A 21056-nucleotide genomic window follows, 5' to 3' on the forward strand; every position below is an offset into this window, starting at 1 on the left:
AAAATCATGGCTACCCATACAGAATAGACTCTGGTTCAATCCTTTGCCTCAGCTTGTGTGTGTAAATCAATGACTGTTAAACAGAGCTGTCAAATAAGGGTTTAGCTGCATGTTAAGAATTGGTTAATGGGTTTTCACAGTGGTGTATGTAATCGTGAATGTTGTATGTTGACGTGTGCTAATGGTGGCCTGGTCTGTCCCCTGGGTGTTATTATGGGCTGTAGTTGATGGAGGAGGAGGCCATGTCTTGTGGTGACTAGTTCTGTAGGAGAGATGGAGTGGGGTGGGGGTGAATGGGAGGAGGCAGAGTGTATGCCTGTAGGGTTGCCTACTTATTTTACCCCCGAAAAATGAGAGAGAGAGAGAACAGAACATTGTACAAATGGCAGCAACAAGGCTCACAGACAATCTTTGAGGTGGAAGCATATGAAGGTAGAGACCAGATTTAAGAACTGATCTTGCGAAGGATCTTGAGAGACTTTCCCTGCGAGTGTGAAGTGATGGTAGGCCCAGATTTGTGCATGCATCTGAGTAGGAAGTGTAGTCTGTGCCAATGATGATACGAATTGCTGTACTCTGTACTCTGTCAATGGCATCAGCTTGTCCCTTGTTTGGCCCTGCATGCCACACTGGGCCAGCACATTCAACCACTGGACAGATGCAGGTGGTAAATATTGTTACCAGGTTAAGGAAGTCAAAGTGCTTCAGGTGTCGGAGGAGGAACAAACGTTGGCTGGCCTTTTCACAGATGTTCTCTACCTGTGTTGATTTTAGATTTCATTGGGTGTAGATTCCTAGGATCTTGATAAGCTCAACACTCTGGACTTTTGTGTTGTTTATAGACAGGGGTGGTATTACGGGTGGTGACTTGATGAAGTGCACATGGAGCACGTTGCACTTTATGGGGTGCAGAACCATGTGGCTCCCCACTGACTACTTCTCCATGTCAACCAGTTCCTCTGGTATCTAATAAATTAAGGTCATCCAAAAACTGCAGTTTGCCTGGTTGCACTGTTGATATGTTCAATAACAATCAGTGGGCCGAGCTGAGTTCATTGAGGTACAGTAGGCCACAAGATATACTGACACTATCCGACAGCACACCATGATACCTCACCACCTGGTGTCTATTCGAGAGGAAGTTGCCTGTCCACCTGGCGGGTGATGGGCTAAGCCCAAGCTCGGTATTACATCCTGGTGATGATGAGGTTGTGGCAGACATGGTTGAAGGCTTTGCTGTAGTCGGTGGTCACCAGGGAGCAGATGGAACCATTCTTATCATAGGACTTGAATAGTTCATTGGTTAGATCCACCAGACCGTGTGGTTGATTGGCTTTGTAGACATCCATATTGTTGGGTGTCAATTTGGGGTAGGATGTCACCGAGAGCCCCTTCAGTGATAAAGCTCTCAGCTACTTTGCTCACTAGAGAGGTTAGTGGCTTGGTTTTCTGATATATATTTATGTAGACTTCCCAGGGTTGGACCTCTGGAGCAGGGTGTGCTGGTAAAAAAGAGGGCAGCAGTGCTGAGTTGGTTGGGTGGTAGGGACTGTGCTAATTTTGATAGTGCTTTGTTGATTTCATTTGCTGTTTGTTTTCTGTCACCTGGTCTAAGACCCTCTATGTGGAAGGTTGCCTGACTTCTGAGAGGTTGGTTAAGCCATTGATGTTCTTATGCCACTGGGCGGGATCTTGCTTTTTGAGGGCTTGGATCTTATCTCTAAATAATGTCTCTTTCTCAGCTAGTTGTGTAGATAGGAGGGTCTGATGCTAATGTGTTGCCTGTGCTCCTGGCTCTTTGTGCTCCTGGCTGGAGTAGATATGGAGTATATATCATGTTGTAAAGAGTAGCCATCGCCCTGGGACATCTTCACCCAGCTAGCACATAATGTTCTGAGAACCATATGTTTTTTAGAGCTTGGTGAGAGCATGGTTGTCCTATGATTATTTTGCATACAACCTTCCCACAAGTTTCTGGGAATGGTACAGGATAGTTGCTCAAATTGTTCCAAGAAAGTTAAAGGCCCAGTGCAGGCGTTTTTATATCAATATCAAATCATTCCTGGGGAACAGAGTGTGGTGTCAGCGAAACAACCTCTCACTCAACGTCAACAAAACAAAGGAGATGATTGTGGACTTCAGGAAACAGCAGAGGGAGCACCCCCCTATCAACATCGACGGGACCGCGGTGGAGAAGGTGGAAAGTTTTAAGTTCCTCGGCGTACACATCACGGACAAACTGAAATGGTCCACCCACACAGATAGTGTGGTGAAGAAGGTGCAACAGCACCTCTTCAACCTCAGGAGGCTGAAGAAATTTGGCTTGTCACCTAAAACCCTCAAACTTTTACAGATGCACAATTGAGAGCATCCTGTCGGGCTGCATCACCGTATGGTACGACAACTGCACCGCCCACAACCGCAAGGCTCTCCAGAGGGTGGTGCAGTCTGCACAACGCATCACAAGGGCGTAAACTACCTGCCCTCCAGGACACGTACAGCACCCGATGTCACAGGAAGGCCACAAAGATCATCAAGGACAATAACCATCCGAGCCACTGCCTGTTCACCCCGATTCCATCCAGAAGGCGAGGTCAGTACAGCTGCATCAAAGAGACTGAATCAAAGAGACTGAAAAACAGCTTCTATCTCAAGGCACTCAGACTGTTAAATAGCCATCATTAACATAGAGAGGCTGCTGCCTACATACAGACTTGAAATCATTGGCCACTTTAATAAATGGATCCCTCGTCACTTTAATAATGCCACTTTAATAATGTTTACATATATTGCATTATTCATCTCATATGTACACTACCGTTCAAAAGTTTGGGGTCACTTAGAATTTCCTTGTTTATGAAAGAAAAGCAAATTTTTGGGTCCATTAAAATAACATCAAATTGATCAGAAATACAGTGTAGACATTGTTAATGTTGTAAATGACTATTGTAGCTGGAAACGGCTGATTTTTTATGGAATATCTACGTTGGCGTACAGAGACCCATTATCAGCAACCATTCCTCCTGTGTTCCAATGGCACGTTGTGTTAGCTAATCCAAGTTTATAATTTTGAAAGGCTAATTGATCATTAGAAAACCCTTTTGCAATTATGTTAGCACAGCTGAAAACTGTTGTCCTAGAAGGCCAGCATCCCGGAGTCCCCTCTTCACTGTTGACGTTAAAACTGGTGTTTTGCGGGTACTATTTAATGAAGCTGCCAGTTGAGGACTTGTGAGGCGTCTGTTTCTCAAACTAGACACTCTAATATACTTGTCCACTTGCTCAGTTGTGCACCGGGGCCTCCCACTCCTCTTTCTATTCTGGTTAGAGCCAGTTTGCGCTGTTCTGTGAAGGGAGTAGTACACAGCGTTGTACGAGATCTTCAGTTTCTTGGCAATTTCTCGCATGGAATAGCCTTAATTTCTCAGAACAAGAATAGACTGATGAGTTTCAGATGAAAGTTCTTTGTTTCTAGCCATTTTGAGCCTGTAATCGAACCCACAAATGCTGATGCTCCAGATACTCAACTAGTCTAAAGGCCAGTTTTATTGCTTCTTTAATCAGGACAACAGTTTTCAGCTTTGCTAACATAATTGCAAAAGGGTTTTCTAATGATCAATTAGCCTTTCAAAATGATTAACTTGGATTAGCTAAAACAACGTGCCATTGGAACACAGGAGTGATGGTTGCTGATAATGGGCCTCTGTACGCCTATGTAGATATTCCATTAAATAATCTGCTGTTTCCAGCTACAATAGTCATTTACAACATTAACAATGTCTACACTGTATTTCTGATCAATTTTATGTTATTTTAATGGACAAAAAAAATTGCTTTTCTTTCAAAAACAAGGAAATTCTAAGTGACCCCAAACTTTTGAACGGTAGTGTATAAGGTATTTTATACCATCTATTGCATCTTGCCTATGCCGCTCTGTCCTTGCTCATCCATATAAACTCAGCAAAAAAGGAAACGTCCTCTCACTTTCAACTGAGTTTATTTTCAGCAAACTTAACATGTGTAAATATTTGTATGAACATAACAAGATTCAACAACTGAGACATAAACTGAACAAGTTCCACAGACATGAGACTAACAGAAATTGAATAATGTGTCTCTGAACAAAGGGGGGTCAAAATCAAAAGTAACAGTCAGTATCTGGTGTGGCCACCAGCTGCATTAGGGACTGCAGTGCATCTCCTCCTCATGGACTGCACCAGATTTGCCAGTTCTTGCTGTGAGATGTTACCCCACTCTTCCACATAGGCACCTGCAAGTTCCTGGACATTTCTGGGGGGAATGGCCCTAGCCCTCACCCTCCGATCCAACAGGTCCCAAACGTGCTCAATGGGATTGAGATCCGGGCTATTCGCTGGCCATGGCAGAACACTGAGATTTCCACACGGAGGCTCTACGACTATAGCCTATTGCCACTTGTAATGACTTGTGATTGGCCAACAACAAGCTACACGTGTCACGCTCCACTTTTGTGAAGAGCGAGAGCAACAGATTAAATTAGACCATTTCTCTCTCTCTACTGCAGCAGTTGCGTTCGGATCTGTACGGGCCCTTCCGGACAAGTCAGTTAAAATTACACATACTCCAGACCCATGACTAGTAACGTGGAGTCAAGCACATATATCTGTGGTCCTGCTGCTGTGTGTGTGCGCGCGCCCGTGTGTTGTGTAACAGGACATGAATGTTCCAATGCCCTGGGCAGGGACACTCTTCTCCGTAAACTGTGGCTCCCTATAGACACATAATATGCCCTTCACGTTTCCCAGCCTCAATAGCCTCATTCTAACCTTGCCTTTCATAATAGAGTTGAATCCCCAGGTGAAAAACACGAAACCGTATGAATTATAGCCCTATAGACTATAGTAAATGTCAGCAGTGTGATTAACATGATACACTTCTGTAGAATTCAACTGGAAATGAGCCAGTTTCGTAGGTGTGTGTGTCGTAGTTAGCACATAACCTTCTGAGAACCATATGTTTCTAAGAGCTTGGTGAGAGTTTGGTTGTCCTATGGTTATTTTGCATGCAACTTTCCCACAAAGTTCTGAGAATGGTGCAGGATACCCAGCTTTTATTTTTATTTTTCAGTTTCTCAGGTGGGAATTTCAATATTTTCAACATAACGTTTTCTGCAGGTTTCCTCATAGTTCTATTTAATGTCATGTTCTCAGAACATTAAGAGAACTTTCCATAAAAACCACAAGAACATTAGTAGCATTCAAGGAACTTTCTAACAATGTTATTTAAAACCATTTGCACTGAGTGTACAAATTATTAGGAACACGTTCCTAATATTGAGCTGCACCCCCTTTTGCCCTCACAACAGCCTAAATTATTCGGGGCATGGACTCTACAAGGTGTCGAAAGCATTCCAAAGGGATGCTGGCCCATGTTGACTCCAATGCTTGTGTCAAGTTGGGTGGATGTCCTTTGGGTGGTGGACCATTCTTGATACACATGGGAAACTATTGAGTGTGAAAATCCCAGCAGTGTTGCAGTTCTTAACAAACTCAAACCGGTGCACCTGGTACCTACTACCATATCACGTTCAAATGCACTTAAATCTTTTGTCTTGCCCATTCACCCTCTGAATGCCACACATACACAATCAATCCCTGTCTTAATTGTCTCAAGGCTTAAAAAAGCTTCTTTAAACTGTCTATTCCCCTTCAGTTTTTCCCCTTAAACTGTCTACTCCCCTTAAGTGCTCAGTTTGCACCGGGGCCTCCGACTCCTCTTTCTATTCTGGTTAGGGCCAGTTTGCACTGTTCTGTGAAGGAAGTAGTACACAGCGTTGTACGAGATTGTCACACCCTGACCTTAGAGAGCCTTTTTATTCTCTATTTTGGTTAGGTCAGGGTGTTACTAGGGTGTTACTAGGGTGGGTACTCTAGTTTTTGTATTTCTATGTTGGCCTGGTATAGTTCCCAATCAGAGGCAGCTGTCTATCGTTGTCTTTGAATGGGGATCATATTTAGGCAGCCTTTTGCCACCTGTTGTGTGTGGGATCTTGTTTTTGTGTAGTGCCTGTGAACACTGCATTTAAATCAAATCAAATCAAATGTATTTATATAGCCCTTCTTACATCAGCTGATATCTCAAAGTGCTGTACAGAAAGCCAGCCTAAAACAGCAAGCAATGCAAGTGTAGAAGCACGGTGGCTAGGAAAAACTCCCTAGAAAGGCCAAAACCTAGGAAGAAACCTAGAGAGGAACCAGGCTATGAGGGGTGGCCAGTCCTCTTCTGGCTCTGCCGGGTGGAGATTATAACAGAACATGGCCAAGATGTTCAAATGTTCATAAATGACCAGCATGGTCAAATAATAATAATCACAGTAGTTGTCGAGGGTGCAACAAGTCAGCACCTCAGGAGTAAATGTCAGTTGGCTTTTCATAGCCGATCATTAAGAGTATCTCTACCGCTCCTGCTGTCTAGAGTTGAAAACAGCAGGTCTGGGACAGGTAGCACATCCGGTGAACAGGCCAGGGTTCCATAGGCGCAGGCAGAACAGTTGAAACTGGAGCAGCAGCACGGCCAGGTGGACTGGGGACAGCAAGGAGTCATCATGCCAGGTAGTCCTGAGGCATGGTCCTAGGGCTCAGGTCCTCAGAGAGAGAGAAAGAAAGAGAGAATTAGAGAGAGCATACTTAAATTCACACAGGACACCGGATAAGACAGGAGAAGTACTCCAGATATAACAAACTGACCCTAGCCCCCCGACACATAAACTACTGCAGCATAAATACTGGAGGCTGAGACAGAAGGGGTCAGGAGACACTGTGGCCCCATCCGATGATACCCCCGGACAGGGCCAAACAGGAAGGATATAACCCCACCCACTTTGCCAAAGCACAGCCCCCACACCACTAGAGGGATACCTTCAACCACCAACTTACCATCCTGAGACAAGGCTAAGTATAGCCCACAAAGATCTCCGCCACGGCACAACCTAAGGGGGGGCGCCAACCCAGACAGGAAGATCACGTCAGTGACTCAACCCACTCAAGTCACGCACCCCTCCTAGGGACGGCATGAAAGCGCACCAGTAAGCCAGTGACTCAGCCCCTGTAATAGGGTTAGAGGCAGAGAATCCCAGTGGAGAGAGGGGAACTGGCCAGGCAGAGACAGCAAAGGCGGTTCGTTGCTCCAGAGCCTTTTCGTTCACCTTCACACTCCTGGGCCAGACTACACTCAATCATATGACCCACTGAAGAGATGAGTCTTCAGTAAAGACTTAAAGGTTGAGACTGAGTCTGCGTCTCTCACATGGGTAGGCAGACCATTCCATAAAAATGGAGCTCTATAGGAGAAAGCCCTGCCTCCAGCTGTTTGCTTAGAAATTCTAGGGACAATTAGGAGGCCTGCGTCTTGTGACCGTAGCGTACGTGTAGGTATGTACGGCAGGACCAAATCGGAAAGATAGGTAGGCGCAAGCCCATGTAATGCTTTGTAGGTTAGCAGTAAAACCTTGAAATCAGCCCTTACCTTAACAGGAACCAGTGTAGGGAGGCTAGCACTGGAGTAATATGATCACATTTTTTGGTTCTTGTCAGGATTCTAGCAGCCGTATTTAGCACTAACTGAAGTTTATTTGGTGCTTTATCCGGGTAGCCGGAAAGTATAGCATTGCAGTAGTCTAAGCTAGAAGTAACAAAAGCATGGATTAATTTTTCTGCTTCATTTTTGGACAGAAAGTTTCAGATTTTTGCAATGTTATGAAGATGGAAAAAATAGGTCCTTGAAACAGTCTTGATATGTTCGTCAAAAGAGAGATCAGGGTCCAGAGTAACGCCGAGGTCCTTCACAGTTTTATTTGAGACGATTTTACAACCATCAAGATTAATTGTCAGATTCAACAGAAGATCTCTTTGTTTCTTGGGACCTAGAACAAGCATCTCTGTTTTGTCCGAGTTTAAAAGTAGAAAGTTTGCAGCCATCCACTTCCTTATGTCTGAAACACAGGCTTATAGCGAGGGCAATTTTGGGGCTTCACTATGTTTCATTGAAATGTACAGCTGTGTGTCATCCGCATAGCAGTGAAAGTTAACATTATGTTTTCGAATGACATCCCCAAGAGGTAAAATATATAGTGAAAACGATAGTGGTCCTAAAACGGAACCTTGAGGAACACCGAAATTTACAGTTGATTTGTCAGAGGACAAACCATTCACAGAGACAAACTGATATCTTTCTGACAGATAAGATCTAAAGCAGGCCAGAACTTGTCCGTGTAGACCAATTTGGGTTTCCAATCTCTCCAAAGGAATGTGGTGATCGATGGTATCAAAAGCAGCACTAAGGTCTAGGAGCACGAGGACAGATGCAGAGCCTCGGTCTGACGCCATTAAAAGGTCATTTACCACCTTCACAAGTGGAGTCTCAGTGCTATGATGGGGTCTAAAACCAGACTGAAGCATTTAGTATACATTTTTTGTCTTCAGGAAGGCAGTGAGTTGCTGCGCAACAGCTTTTTCAAAAATGTTTGAGAGGAATGGAAGATTCGATTTAGGCCGATAGTTTTTAAAATATTTTCTGGGTCAAGGTTTGGCTTTTTCAAGAGAGGCTTTATTACTGCCACTTTTAGTGAGTTTGGTACACATCCGGTGGATAGAGAGCCGTTTATTATGTTCAACATAGGAGGGCCAAGCACAGGAAGCAGCTCTTTCAGTAGTTTAGTTGGAATAGGGTCCAGTATGCAGCTTGAAGGTTTAGAGGCCATGATTATTTTCCTCATTGTGTCAAGAGATATAGTACTAAAACACTTGAGCATCTCTCTTGATCCTAGGTCCTGGCAGAGTTGTGCAGACTCTGGACAACTGAGCTTTGGAGGAATACGCAGATTTAAAGAGGAGTCCATAATTTGCTTTCTAATGATCATGATCTTTTCCTCAAAGAAGTTCATGAAATTATTACTGCTGAAGTGAAAGCCATCCTCACTTGGGGAATGCTGCTTTTTAGTTAGCTTTGCGACAGTATCAAAAAGAAACGTTTAGTTCTGTATTGTTTTTGGCGAGTTTAATTTATTAAAACATGTGGAACTCTACGCACGCTGCGCCTTGGTCCATTTCTAACAACGATCGTGACAGAGATCTTCAGTTTCTTGGCAATTTCTTGCATGGAATAGCCTTCAATTCTCAGAACAAGAATAGACTGACGCGTTTCAGAAGAAAGTCTTTGTTTCTGGCCATTTTGAGCCTGTAATCAAACCCCAAAATGCTGATGCTCCAGATACTCAACTAGTCTAAAGAAGGACTAGTTGGGCATAACCAGCTTCTTTAATCAGAACAACAGTTTTCAGCTGTGCTAACATAATTGCAAAAGGGTTTTCTAATGATCAATTAGCCTTTCAAAATGATAAACTTGGATTAGCTAACACAACGTGCCATTGGAACACAGGAGTGATGGTTGCTGATAATGGGCCTCTGTACACCTATGTAGATATTCCATAAAAAAATCAGCCGTTTCCAGCTACAATAGTCATTTAAAACATTAACAATGTCTACACTGTATTTCTGATCAATCTGATGTTATTTTAATGGACAAAAAAAATGACATTTCTAAGTGACCCCAAACCTTTGAACGGTAGTATACATTCCCACAACTTCTAAGGAACCAAATGTGCTAGCTGGGGTCTGTGTGTGTGCATGTGTGCATGTGTGTGTGCAGTCACACTGCATGCGTGTTTGTGTGTGTGTGATTCTAATCCCTAGTCTCTCTCTCCCTTCCCAGGTAATGACCTGTTCCTGGTGGCAGTCCATGAGCTGGGCCACGCCCTGGGTCTGGAACACTCCAATGACCCCACAGCCATCATGGCTCCATTCTACCAGTACATGGACACAGAGAACTTCAAACTTCCTCACGACGACCTTCAGGGCATCCAGAAAATCTATGGTACTGTACCAACAGGTAACTGCCAAAATATAGGAAACACCAACATAAAGTGTCTTAATAGGGAGTTGGGCCAACCACAACGGGCCAGAACAGCTTCAATGCACCTTGGCATAGATTCTACAAGTGTCTGAAACTCTACTGGAGGAATGCGACACGATTCTTCCACGAGAAATTCCATCATTCAGTGTTTTGTTGATGGTGGTGGAAAACTTAACGTTATGCCTATAACTACTGTTCCCTGAATGAGGGCAACAAGGTACACCATATTATGGGGTGTCACACTCTTGCGACTTCGGTTGAAGGATCTACAATCACGTCTTCCACAGGTGATAAGCATGCAGCTCGAATTCACTCCTTCAATTTAATACCACTCTTAACCGAGCCCAGGAATGGATGGTGCGTTTCCCTCCTTCAGGGAACAGGAGTTATAGTCATAAAGTTACATTCCCTTTCAGTCAGTCAACTTTGGTACAACATACAATAGGGAAATATAATCACGCCCCAAGCCGACCCCAAGGGATAGTAAATGAAACGGCCCATGGCAAACCACCCAGACCTGATCTTACCAGATGCAGCAGCCTGGGTATTGCGCACACAACGTGCTGGCTAGTAACTTTCCCTTATCCCAGCCGTAAGTACACGGTGTACTATACTGGGAGCAGTGACATCCAAGCAATAAAACCTCACAAACGTGTGTGGTGATGCCCAACTCGCCGCAGCACAAATATCTCCTATAGTCAACCCTTTAAACAACGTCCAAGATGCCACCAGACTCCTGGTGTAGTGGACATGTACACCGCTACGTAACCCTTGCCCCATGCTGCTATATGCCAGGGAGAAAGCCTCCACAATCCAATGGGAGAAATGCTGCATAGAGCGCCCTGCCGCGAGCTGGATTAGCAAAACAGACAAAAAGTTGGTCACATAACCAGATGTCCTGGGTCCGTTCAATGTACGTGCGTAAAGCTCGCACGGGGCACAGGGCATGTAACCTCTGTTTCTCTTCAGAAGCAAAAAGAGGACACAAAAAGGGAAATAGCTCAAAAGCTAAGTACCTGTAGGACATAGCCATGACTTTTGGAGCGAAGGCCGCATTTGGACGCAATGTCACCTTAGAGCATGTTGGAGGTCCCCAACATGTTTAGCTGAGGCCAAAGGGAGGTTTTGTAGGAGAGGATCCAGAGGCTCAGTGCCTCAAAAACCAGTGCCAATTTCCAATTCCCATAAATTCTGGGATTATGTCCTCCATTCTTTTGGCTATTATTGATGCATACCGTTTATAATCCATGTTAAGAATTGCGATCGTTTTTGGAATTACAGATATGATGACTTCTCTCCATGGTGGTAGATCTCCCTCTCGTAGATTCCAGTTAAAAGAGGCCTGACGTAGAGGTGTTAGTTATTCTCTGAAGGCTTTGATCCAGTCATGCCATTAGTGCCTGGAGATCTTTTTGCTTTTAGATTAAATATTGCATTATTCATTTCTTCAGAAGTTATTTCTGAAGTAAGTTTATCATTTTGCTCTGTCCAAATTGAAGGGAGATCAAGTGAGCTCAAAAAACGCTCTGTTGTCTGTGCATCTGCCTTCTCTGGTTGCTTGCACAGATTTGCAAAGTATGATTCAAATGCATTCTCTATTTCATCCAATCTGCATGTAATCTGCTTTGTTTTGCGCTCTTTTATTTAGAAAATTGTATTCTGTGCTTATTGTTTTCTGAGTCCCCATGCTAGTCATTTTGTTGCCTTTGAGTCTGCTTCATTATATCGTTCTTTCAGGAACCTAAGCCTTTTCTCTACTTCTTCAATATAAATCTGGTCAATTTCCTGTTTTACCTTTTGAATCTCCCTTAATATAAAAGGGTCTTTGAAATGACAATGAGATCGTTCTAAGCTTCCTAATGTTTCCTGTAATTTCAGCAGTTTCTGTGCATTTATCTTTTTCTTGAGAGATGATGTGGCTATGATCTTCCCTCTATTAACCAGCTTAGTGTATCCCACAATGTAGCAGGGGATACTTCCCAGTTATCATTATTCTCCAGATAGACGTTCAATTCTGTCTTTATTGACTCCTTAAATGCTGGATCATTCAGCATGCGTGTATTAAGCCTCCATAGAGTATTTCTTGGTTTGCTATCAAGATGTAGAGTTAGGTCAACTCCATTATGATCTAATAAGTCGTTCTGCCTGATCCTACAATCCTTAAGCCTGTGTCTATCTGCACTGTACATGAAAAAGTAGTCTAACCTGGAGTATTCAGTGTGGCGGGCTGAGTAAAAAGTGCATTCCCTATCTGACATATGGAAGTCGCGCCAAACATCAAACAGTCCTAAATCCTGTAAAATCCTATTGATCTTTTTAGCAACCAAGCTCATTTTCCTATTTTGATTTGTACTGTCCAATTTTGAGATTAAAATCATGTTAAAATCCCCTCCACTGATAAGCGTGCCAGAGGTTTCTGTGGCAGTTAAATCAAACACATTCCTAAAGAACACCATGTCATTCTCCAGTGGCGCGTAAACATTAAATGATGTAACTTCCTTGTGATCCAGTTTATGTTTAACAAAGATAAATCTACCCTCCTTTTATTTCTGATAAAAGCTCAAAATTAACTGAATTTGGGATCAAAATTGCAACGCCCCTTCTACCCATTTTATAAGAGAAAATGGTATTCCTATATCCCATAATCTTGAGTTCTCGTGATCAGGATTGGATAAGTGATTTTCCTGCCAGAATAATATGTCAACTCTCTCCCGTTTCATCTTTGCTATTACCTCACTTCTCTTGATGGCACTCCCCAATCTATTTACATTGAGATTTATGACCTTAAATTCACGATGATGCATCGTTATAAACCAAAAAACCTGTGCACCATAACAGCCTGCTTAGCATCAACCTAAAAAGACAGAAAAATGAAGAACAATAAAAAAAGTACATTAAAGTGGGGAAAGACTTTGCAATGCCAGAGGACTGAGGGGGATGAGCCTGACCGCTGGAGGGGCCACTCACTTAAATGTCAAAATGCGTGATGCAAACAAAACCTTTTTGTGACTTTCATTAATCTGACGACTGTTATTTATTTAATCCACTAACTATGTTTAATTGTTACCCGATTAAATTAATAATGTAACAATTAACTCATTAGGAATTTGGAGCACCACGGAAGAAGTTGTTTAATGAGTTACCATCTCCTGAATTAAACTCTAAATGATATATAAGTTATATATTGATAACAGTCACTTATTAATCATTACCTCATATCAGTCTCATTCTGAACAGTCGTAACCTTCTTGGATCTGCAAGAACCCCAGCCTTGCTGATTATTCAGAACTACACAATTTGTTTTAATCATTTATTTACTAACTAAATAATAACACAGAATACACATACACACTTGCATGAGACAAAAGTCCCTAGTGGACTGACAAGATATGACGGATTATTACAACATAACATTAGAGGGGGGAAAGGGGGGAAAGAGACACTTATCGTACATTTGGAAACTACACTCCCAGTAACCATTTACTTTGCACACGAACCACCGCCCGTTGGGAGTAAGGGGGTAAGGGGGTTTTGTTGGCCTTTCCTGTGGGCCACTAATACACACTCTGATTGTCCACCAGAGATCACAATGTCCTTCTTCCATGTACTTTTCCTACTTTCCCTTTTAGTGTAAATTACTATAATACTTGATTTTATGGGGAAAATACCCAACCGATGTGCAGTACGAAAAATCAGGCAGCCATTTCCTAAATTGCGTCACCGGAAGCCCAGAGAAGGAAAACGTTTAATCTAACTCAAATACAGGAAACAACAGTTTTAACACCCGTGAACAGTGTGGAACTCACTTGAAAAAATTGTGTTTATGTGCCAAGGTTTGCCTAAAGCCCAGCCCACTCTGGGTACAAGGACTCTGGCTATCAGTGGCATTCCAAACACTTAACAGACACACACTCTCCCCTCAGCCCTCAAATTAAGTGGACACTTCTGATGACGTATCATGAAGTCTGACGAGTATACACTTGCAGCACTTTAAATGGACCGCCCTTGCCCGAACATTCGTCACATTCAACCCGCGATGATTGTGTTTTTAGCCACCGGTAGCTTGTGGGTGCTTTACATTCGCTACCGTCAATTATGATTGCATTTCTACTTACATTAAATATATAATTATTAATATACACCTACTGTATGATAACTAGCAAATTAATTATCTAAATAACGTTAGCCTGCCTAGCTACTTCTGAAGAAGGAAAATGTTTTATTTCTGCAATTTCCAAAAGCTAACCAAACAAAAACATCATTCATTTTACGAGACGTGTTTGTGCCGTCATGTGCATTAGTAGCACCATTTCTAACTTATTTACATTCGTTTTTACTTACACTTGTATGTTGACTCCATATTGATGTTGAGGTTTTAAGTTTTGGTGGAGTTGTCTTAGTGGATGTACAATCATCGCGAATTGAATTATGGGGCGTTTCAGCCCCGAAGTGAACATAAATGTACACTCTCAAACTCCATTAAAATCGAGGACGAAGGGGCTTTGTTGCAAACTTCCCTTGCTTGGCTAATCATTTGGACCGATGACAAATATGGCTGCGGGGATTCTCCCAAGGGCATACGGTAAGTGGACGAGTACGTGTCTTTTATGAGTTTGAAACGCAGCCAGGGATGTACCCCAATTGTCCGTGCCACAATGAGCCGTTTGGTGGTAAAATGTGTTCCAGTAACCTGCTGGCACCCAAAGCTGGACTGGACGCATTAAAAATGGACCCAGGGAAAAAATATTAGGAATGAAAAGCGTTGAGCTGGAGACAGATAGCTCATTTGGGGGCTCATTCATATTAACCACAGAGACTGCATGTGGGATAATAGTGTTGTCATGTCCAACCCTGCTGGTTCCCTCGACTCCACTACCAACAACTAATTGCCTGTAGAGCCCATAACCTGTATCACTAGACACCTTAAAGAGACTGGTGAGCTTCAGGCAGGAATCAGCAATGGATCCCACCTATGGGGGAGGAACGCCCCCTTGCGGACAGTGACCCAACTTGTCACTCTCAACCTGGGGACACTGATATACCCCTTGAACTCTGTGAACAACGTGGAACATGGGTTAACAGAGGGAGCAGCATTAAACATGGCCAAGCTTCCAACATACGTTGTGCTTCCATGAGACTGTATAGCCTGCATGAAGCCCGGCCCCTTTACGGGCACAGGGGTCTCTGGCAGTGGCTGACGTAGTAACCGTTTTAGCTAAAGTAGGGGCACTGTTTTCACAGACCCATGCCAAAGCCCCTCGCTCCGGGCGTTACCCCAGCCAAGTGCCCAGGGGGCTGCTTCTTCATCAGAGGTGCACACAAACTCCATTTCTTTCACTCCCTCTAACTCCAGGAACTGAAAATAGGAAGAGGGTTGCCATAACGTCAGGGGAAAGCTAGTCAGTTTTACTCGCCGGAGGTTAAGTATGCTAGCCAATGTTAGCCGGGAGGCTTTTTAGCATAAGCTAGTGTCATGTCTCTATTATCCTTAATGTGATGACAGGCTATTTTCAAATCGATTACCTAACCTTTAATTATTTGATTAAATTAATCAGGCAATAACTAACTCATTAGGAAGAGGATGGCACCACGGAAGCATTAGTTTATATGGAGCGGCTATCTCCCGAATCCACTCTTAAAGATCTGAAGATCTTTTATATCAATAGCAGTCCATCATTAATTATTCTTTACCTTCTATCAGTCTCATCGGAACGTCTTAAAAAATTCTGCACGAACCCTAGCATAAATGATGAATCGGTGTTATACAAATTGGCTTAATTATTTATTTACTAACTAATCAAATCACATAAATACATAACAAACAAACAGTAGATATTATACATTGGGTTGCTACATGATACAAAGAAAAGACTCCCTAGCTGGCAAATGATGGCTTGGTAGACAAAAGAAAGGGGGTGTGGACCGATAAAGAGCGGGAAACTCAAAGAGGATTACTACACTCATAGAAATTGCTAATACTTTACATGAATGACCACTCATTCAAAAAGAAATTGCAATTCATATTTACGCCCGTATGTCGTTGTCTTCTCTGTTGGAATCTGGTCCGTCTGCTGGAGAGTTCATCAGAGTCTCTCTGGTTGCATTTCCCCGAAGATCAAAAGTATTTCGATGTTGTTAGGATGGATACTTCAGAATACCATTCTGAGATGTGGCCATAGAATAGCTGTTTCGGCAGCTGTCTGTATTCTCGTCCTAGGTTTACGTAATTTCTAGCTGCAGACTTGTAATTCGTGTCGTCTAGAATTTCTCACTTATTCTGTAGAGATTGATAGTCTCAGAGTTGAACCATTTCCAGCCGTGTAGCCAATGCTCCACGTGGTATAGTCTTGTCCTTTGGTAGAGTTGTAGTTTAATCCACTTCACACACCAGCGTCACACAGCGTGTTTTGGTCTTAGAAATTCAACCATTTGCAACCTTAGCTTACACCGGGGTTTACGTGGTCTGGTGTGAATTTCATCAGGAGTGGGTTTTATACATTTCAGACAGCTGGGAAATGTACACTTTAAGAGATACCGTTCAGTAGAAAAGGGCCATGACGCCTAATGTGATGTCTGGGCTCACGGGAGTGTGGCCACTGACTAGTTAATCTTTATATGAAAATCATTTAGAAGGTTAATATCACATTACATCTTTTCACAAATAGTTTCATGTTTAATCACATCCTTTTCACAATATTTAGATGTAAACCTGACAGCTGGGAAATGTACACTTTAAGAGATACCGTTATGTGTGTTTCCTGTCCTTCATGATGTCACCAAATGAAACACACTCGTCATAACTGTCCCTTTAGTGTCCATGGACCATTCCCACATTCTCAAAAGTAGAAATCGTTTAATTCTCCCATTTTGGGGATTTAGGAGTTTGGCCAAGTGAAGTCCTTTGTTCTCTTTCTGTGCTCTCTCCCTCTCTTTCTGCATGACCAGGGGGAGAGAGCCTCTACCAAGAATTTATGACCTGAGATAACAAAACCTGGGTTTAGGAGAGAGAGTGAGGGGGGGCACGATCCACACCCAGAAAGGGCCAAGTCATGACACTAGGCTAGCCTCTTTGACCGCAGCGCGATCCGTTTAGAATAACCAAGCGACTTAATGATACATATACTAAACAAGAGAGCTACTCCAGAAACTCCACCATGGGGAGGCAGGAATAGCTAGTAATAGCTAGCTTGCCTTAGTGAGTTACCCAACCTGGCTAGCACGCTATGCAGCACTTGTTTAACTAGCCTGGTCTCGAAAGTCCACATAGGAACGAATCACTGAGGTGGGACCGGACCCTTCATCAACAAGTCTGGGAAGAGACGCAAGCAGTGCTTGATGGCTGCCTCGGAGGTACCCTCCGAACCAGGATGCCCCTTCTCTTCGAGTAGCCTCCTGTAACCGATGACAGAGTGCACAGGAGCCGAATTGGGCACAGGCAGCCACCACATACCCCACGCCCAGGCAGACCACCCAATCCATCTACGCTTCCAGTATTCAGGAAAGAAAAGTCACCATCAGTAATTCCAAGCTTCCTCAACAATGCTACACGTCTTCCCAGGGAGTCTGTACACAGTGCGTGGCAATGCGTACCCGAACTGGTTTGATTGAGGGCCGCCTGAGCATGCTCCAAACCGAGACAAACTATACATAGATTGTGAGTATCTTTCAGAGAAATGCTATAACCTCATGACTGGGGGCATGATCTCGACCCCAAACCCGGCTTAGGCATCGTCGTCTCAGTCGTTTTGTTGGCCATCTTACTCATTGCACCAGCAAATTGAAGAATAACTAATAACTTTGTTTGTGATTAGAAAACATATGATAACTAGTACAGTGGGACAGTTTAGTTAGCGCAACGTAAGACAGTCTCCTTTTCCAATTGTTTGTGTTCGTAGCGTGAATCGTTCCTGTTTTACACTTTAGTCATTTAGCAGACACTCTTATCCAGAGCGACTTACAGTAGTGAGAGCATACATTTTCATACGGGTCCCCAGTGGGACCACATGAGGTGAAGAGTGGAATAATTGAAAGAATCCGGGCCTCACACTGGGCTTCTAGCGAGTCGTGAATTTAATTTGCCCTGTCAGGTGTGATTGTAGATCCTTCAACTAGAGTGCGACTACACATAGTAGGTTGTACTGAAGTTGACTGACTGAAAGGGAACGCTCCAGAATCTCCCACAAGTGTTCAATTGGGTTGTGATCTTATGACTGACACACACACACACACAGCCTTTAAACCCCATATGCTTCTTTGAGACCTCTCTTTCAAAGTCACAGATCTTTTCTTCTTGCCATGGTAGCCAAAATAATGGTCAACTGGGCATTTTTATACATTATGACCCTAAGCATGATGGGATGTTAATTGCTTAATTAACTCAGGAACCACTCCTGTGTGGAAGGACCTGCTTTCAATATACTTTGTATCCATCATTTACTCAAGTGTTTCTTTTATTTGGGCATTTACCTGTATCTATGGTACTGCATTTCATTTCCCACATAATATTATAATATAGTAATGCCCTCAATCTGTTTAGTACACTAAATCTACGCGAAGTAGTATTATAATAGTATTGTGTGTAATTTAAAAAAACATTTGTTTTATTGTTTTCATTGAAGGAATACATGTTCAATGATAATGTTCAATGACAATATGTATATTTTTTTATGCCCTTAGCTAGTTAGCTGGCTTGGCTAATGTGTCCCATTCATCTCCAGGTCCACCAGACAGGGCTCTCCAGCCCACCAGGACCCCACCCACGGCCCCTCCCCCACGCTTCCACTCCCCCTCGGAACCTCGTAAGCACGACCGCCAGGTCCGGCCCCACCGCCCTCCTCAGGGCGCCAAACCCTCCAACCCCTACGCCACGCCCAACATCTGCGACGGAGGCTTCAACACCCTGGCCATCCTCAGACAGGAGCTGTTCGTTTTCAAGGTAGGTCGGCATGTACAGATACTGTATAATGTACACTTGTCTACCCTATAAAATCTACAAAGTGTTAAAAGGTAATAGATTTTTCCTTCCGGTTCCGGTGGCATGCATTGAAACATGTGGCTTTTCGCGGCTGGCTTTCTTTTGCAAATTACTATAAATTGATGGACTTATTTCCTAAAACCTGTAAATAATAAACATCATATTAAGGTGTGGAACATTCATTGTGTGACAAGGAATAACTAGTAGGTCTATTACGCTCCAGCAGCTAGAATTTGTCTGTCCACAATTCGAATGTGGGAATATGGCGTCTCTCAATATCAGATTGTTCGTGAGGGGGGGAACAACAAATGAGTGGTTTTACCTGTGGCTCCTGCTTTTGTTTTACATTTATTAACACTAAATAATAATTACATCTGTAATACTACTTTTTTGGGGGTGGGGGGGGGGGGTACAATGGCAACGCTAGCTATTCTCTCTTGGAATGTGAAAGGCCTAAACTCACCAATCAAACGTTCCAGCTGTCTTGATATTCTAGCAAGAAACCATATTGATATAGCAATGTTCCAAGGAAAACACCTGCTCCAAAAGGACACACATAGAATAGAGAACTATTTGTACAAACTGGCTGCTTTTTCATCAGCCCCAAACAAAACTAAAGGTGCACACAAGCGAAAAATTATAATATTTAAATATCCTTAAATCATACCCTATTAACATATTTTAAGTATATGTATTTAAGTATATTTAAAACAATTTTAAATACATTTAATACCTTTAATGCCAATTTATTTGTATTTTATAACCATTTAACCTGTCTAGGATCAGCGTGGCGCTAGCGGCACACCCCCCCCCCCCCACTGAAAAACCAGTGCCGCGAAATTCAAACATTTCGTAAAAATACACAGCATACACGAATCGAAAGACACAGATCCTGTGAATACAGACAATATTTCAGATTTTCTAAGTGTCTTACAGCGAAAACACAATAAATCGTTATATTAGCTTAGCACATAGCAATTAGCAGCCCAGCATTGATTCTAGCCAAAGTGAGCGATAAAAGTCAACATCGCCAAAAGATATTAATTTTTTCACTAACCTTCTCAGAATTCTTCCGATGACACTCCTGTAACATCACATTACAACATGCATATACAGTTTGATCGAAAATGTTTATATTTAGCCACCAAAATCATGGTTAGACAATGTGAAATGTAGCTCAGCTGGTCAGAAAATGTCCTTGCGCCACTTAGACAGTGATCTACTCTTATACATAAATACTCATAAACGTGACTAAAAAATATAGGGTGGACAGGGATTGATAGACAATTTAATTCTTAATACAATTGCGTTATTACATTTTTTAATTTATCCTTACTTTTCAATACAGTTTGCGCCAAGCGAAGCTACGTCAAAAAACATGGCGTCCTAAGCCACTAAAATGTTTCGACAGAAACACGATTTATCATAATAAAAATGTCCTACCTTGAGCTGTTCTTCCATCAGTATCTTGGGCAAAGGATCCTTTCTTGGGAGAAATCGTCTTTTGGTGGAAAGCTGTCCTCTTGCCATGTGGAAATGTCAACTGCGTTCGGGATGAACTGAAAAGCGTGCCCAACTTTTCACATCGTTGCAAAAATAAATGTCCCAAAATCGCACTAAACGGATATAAATTGCTATAAAACGCTTTAAATTAACTACTTTATGATGTTTGTAACTCCTATAACGAGTGAAAAGATGACCGGAGAAATATAACAGGCTAAACTAACGCTTGGAACAGGAGAGGGTCGGTGTCTTCCACGCGCGTTACGCAGCAAGAAAAGACTTGCTAGCTAAAGGTTTTTTTCATTTGTAGGGCCTGTGAACGCGCAATCGACCCCGTTGGAATCGTCATCACGTAAAGGCATCCAGGGGAAGACGTAAGAAGTGTCCGTATAGTCATAGCAACGACAGTGCCCTTTTAACTGACTTCAGAAAAGTGGCCAACATTTCTCAAATCTGACTCCATGTCAGGGAAATTGCTGTAGAATGGGCTCTGTTCCACTTAGAGACAAAATTTCAACTCCTATAGAAACTATAGACTGTTTTCTATCCAATAATAATAATAATATGCATATTGTACGATCAAGGATTTTGTGGGAAGCCGTTTAAAAAATTAGCCAAATTAGCATAAATA

The 21056-nt window shown here is 42.7% G+C and overlaps 1 protein-coding gene across 4 annotated transcripts in view; it reads left to right on the top strand.

The window, feature by feature from the left end:
- Nucleotides 1-21056, top strand: part of LOC129824194 (matrix metalloproteinase-16-like) — a 47447-nt gene that overhangs the window by 17145 nt on the left and 9246 nt on the right. For 2 of the 4 annotated variants that reach the window (XM_055883647.1, XM_055883645.1), the window contains 2 exons: nt 9748-9924; nt 18666-18883. In XM_055883647.1, coding sequence (XP_055739622.1) covers nt 9748-9924; nt 18666-18883 — 395 coding nt within the window. The remainder of the gene's footprint in view (nt 1-9747; nt 9925-18665; nt 18884-21056) is intronic. The other 2 variants (XM_055883648.1, XM_055883646.1) reach the window with 1 other exon arrangement.

This window comes from Salvelinus fontinalis, chromosome 26 (genome assembly GCF_029448725.1).
Source record: "Salvelinus fontinalis isolate EN_2023a chromosome 26, ASM2944872v1, whole genome shotgun sequence".
Lineage (NCBI taxonomy): Eukaryota > Metazoa > Chordata > Actinopteri > Salmoniformes > Salmonidae > Salvelinus > Salvelinus fontinalis.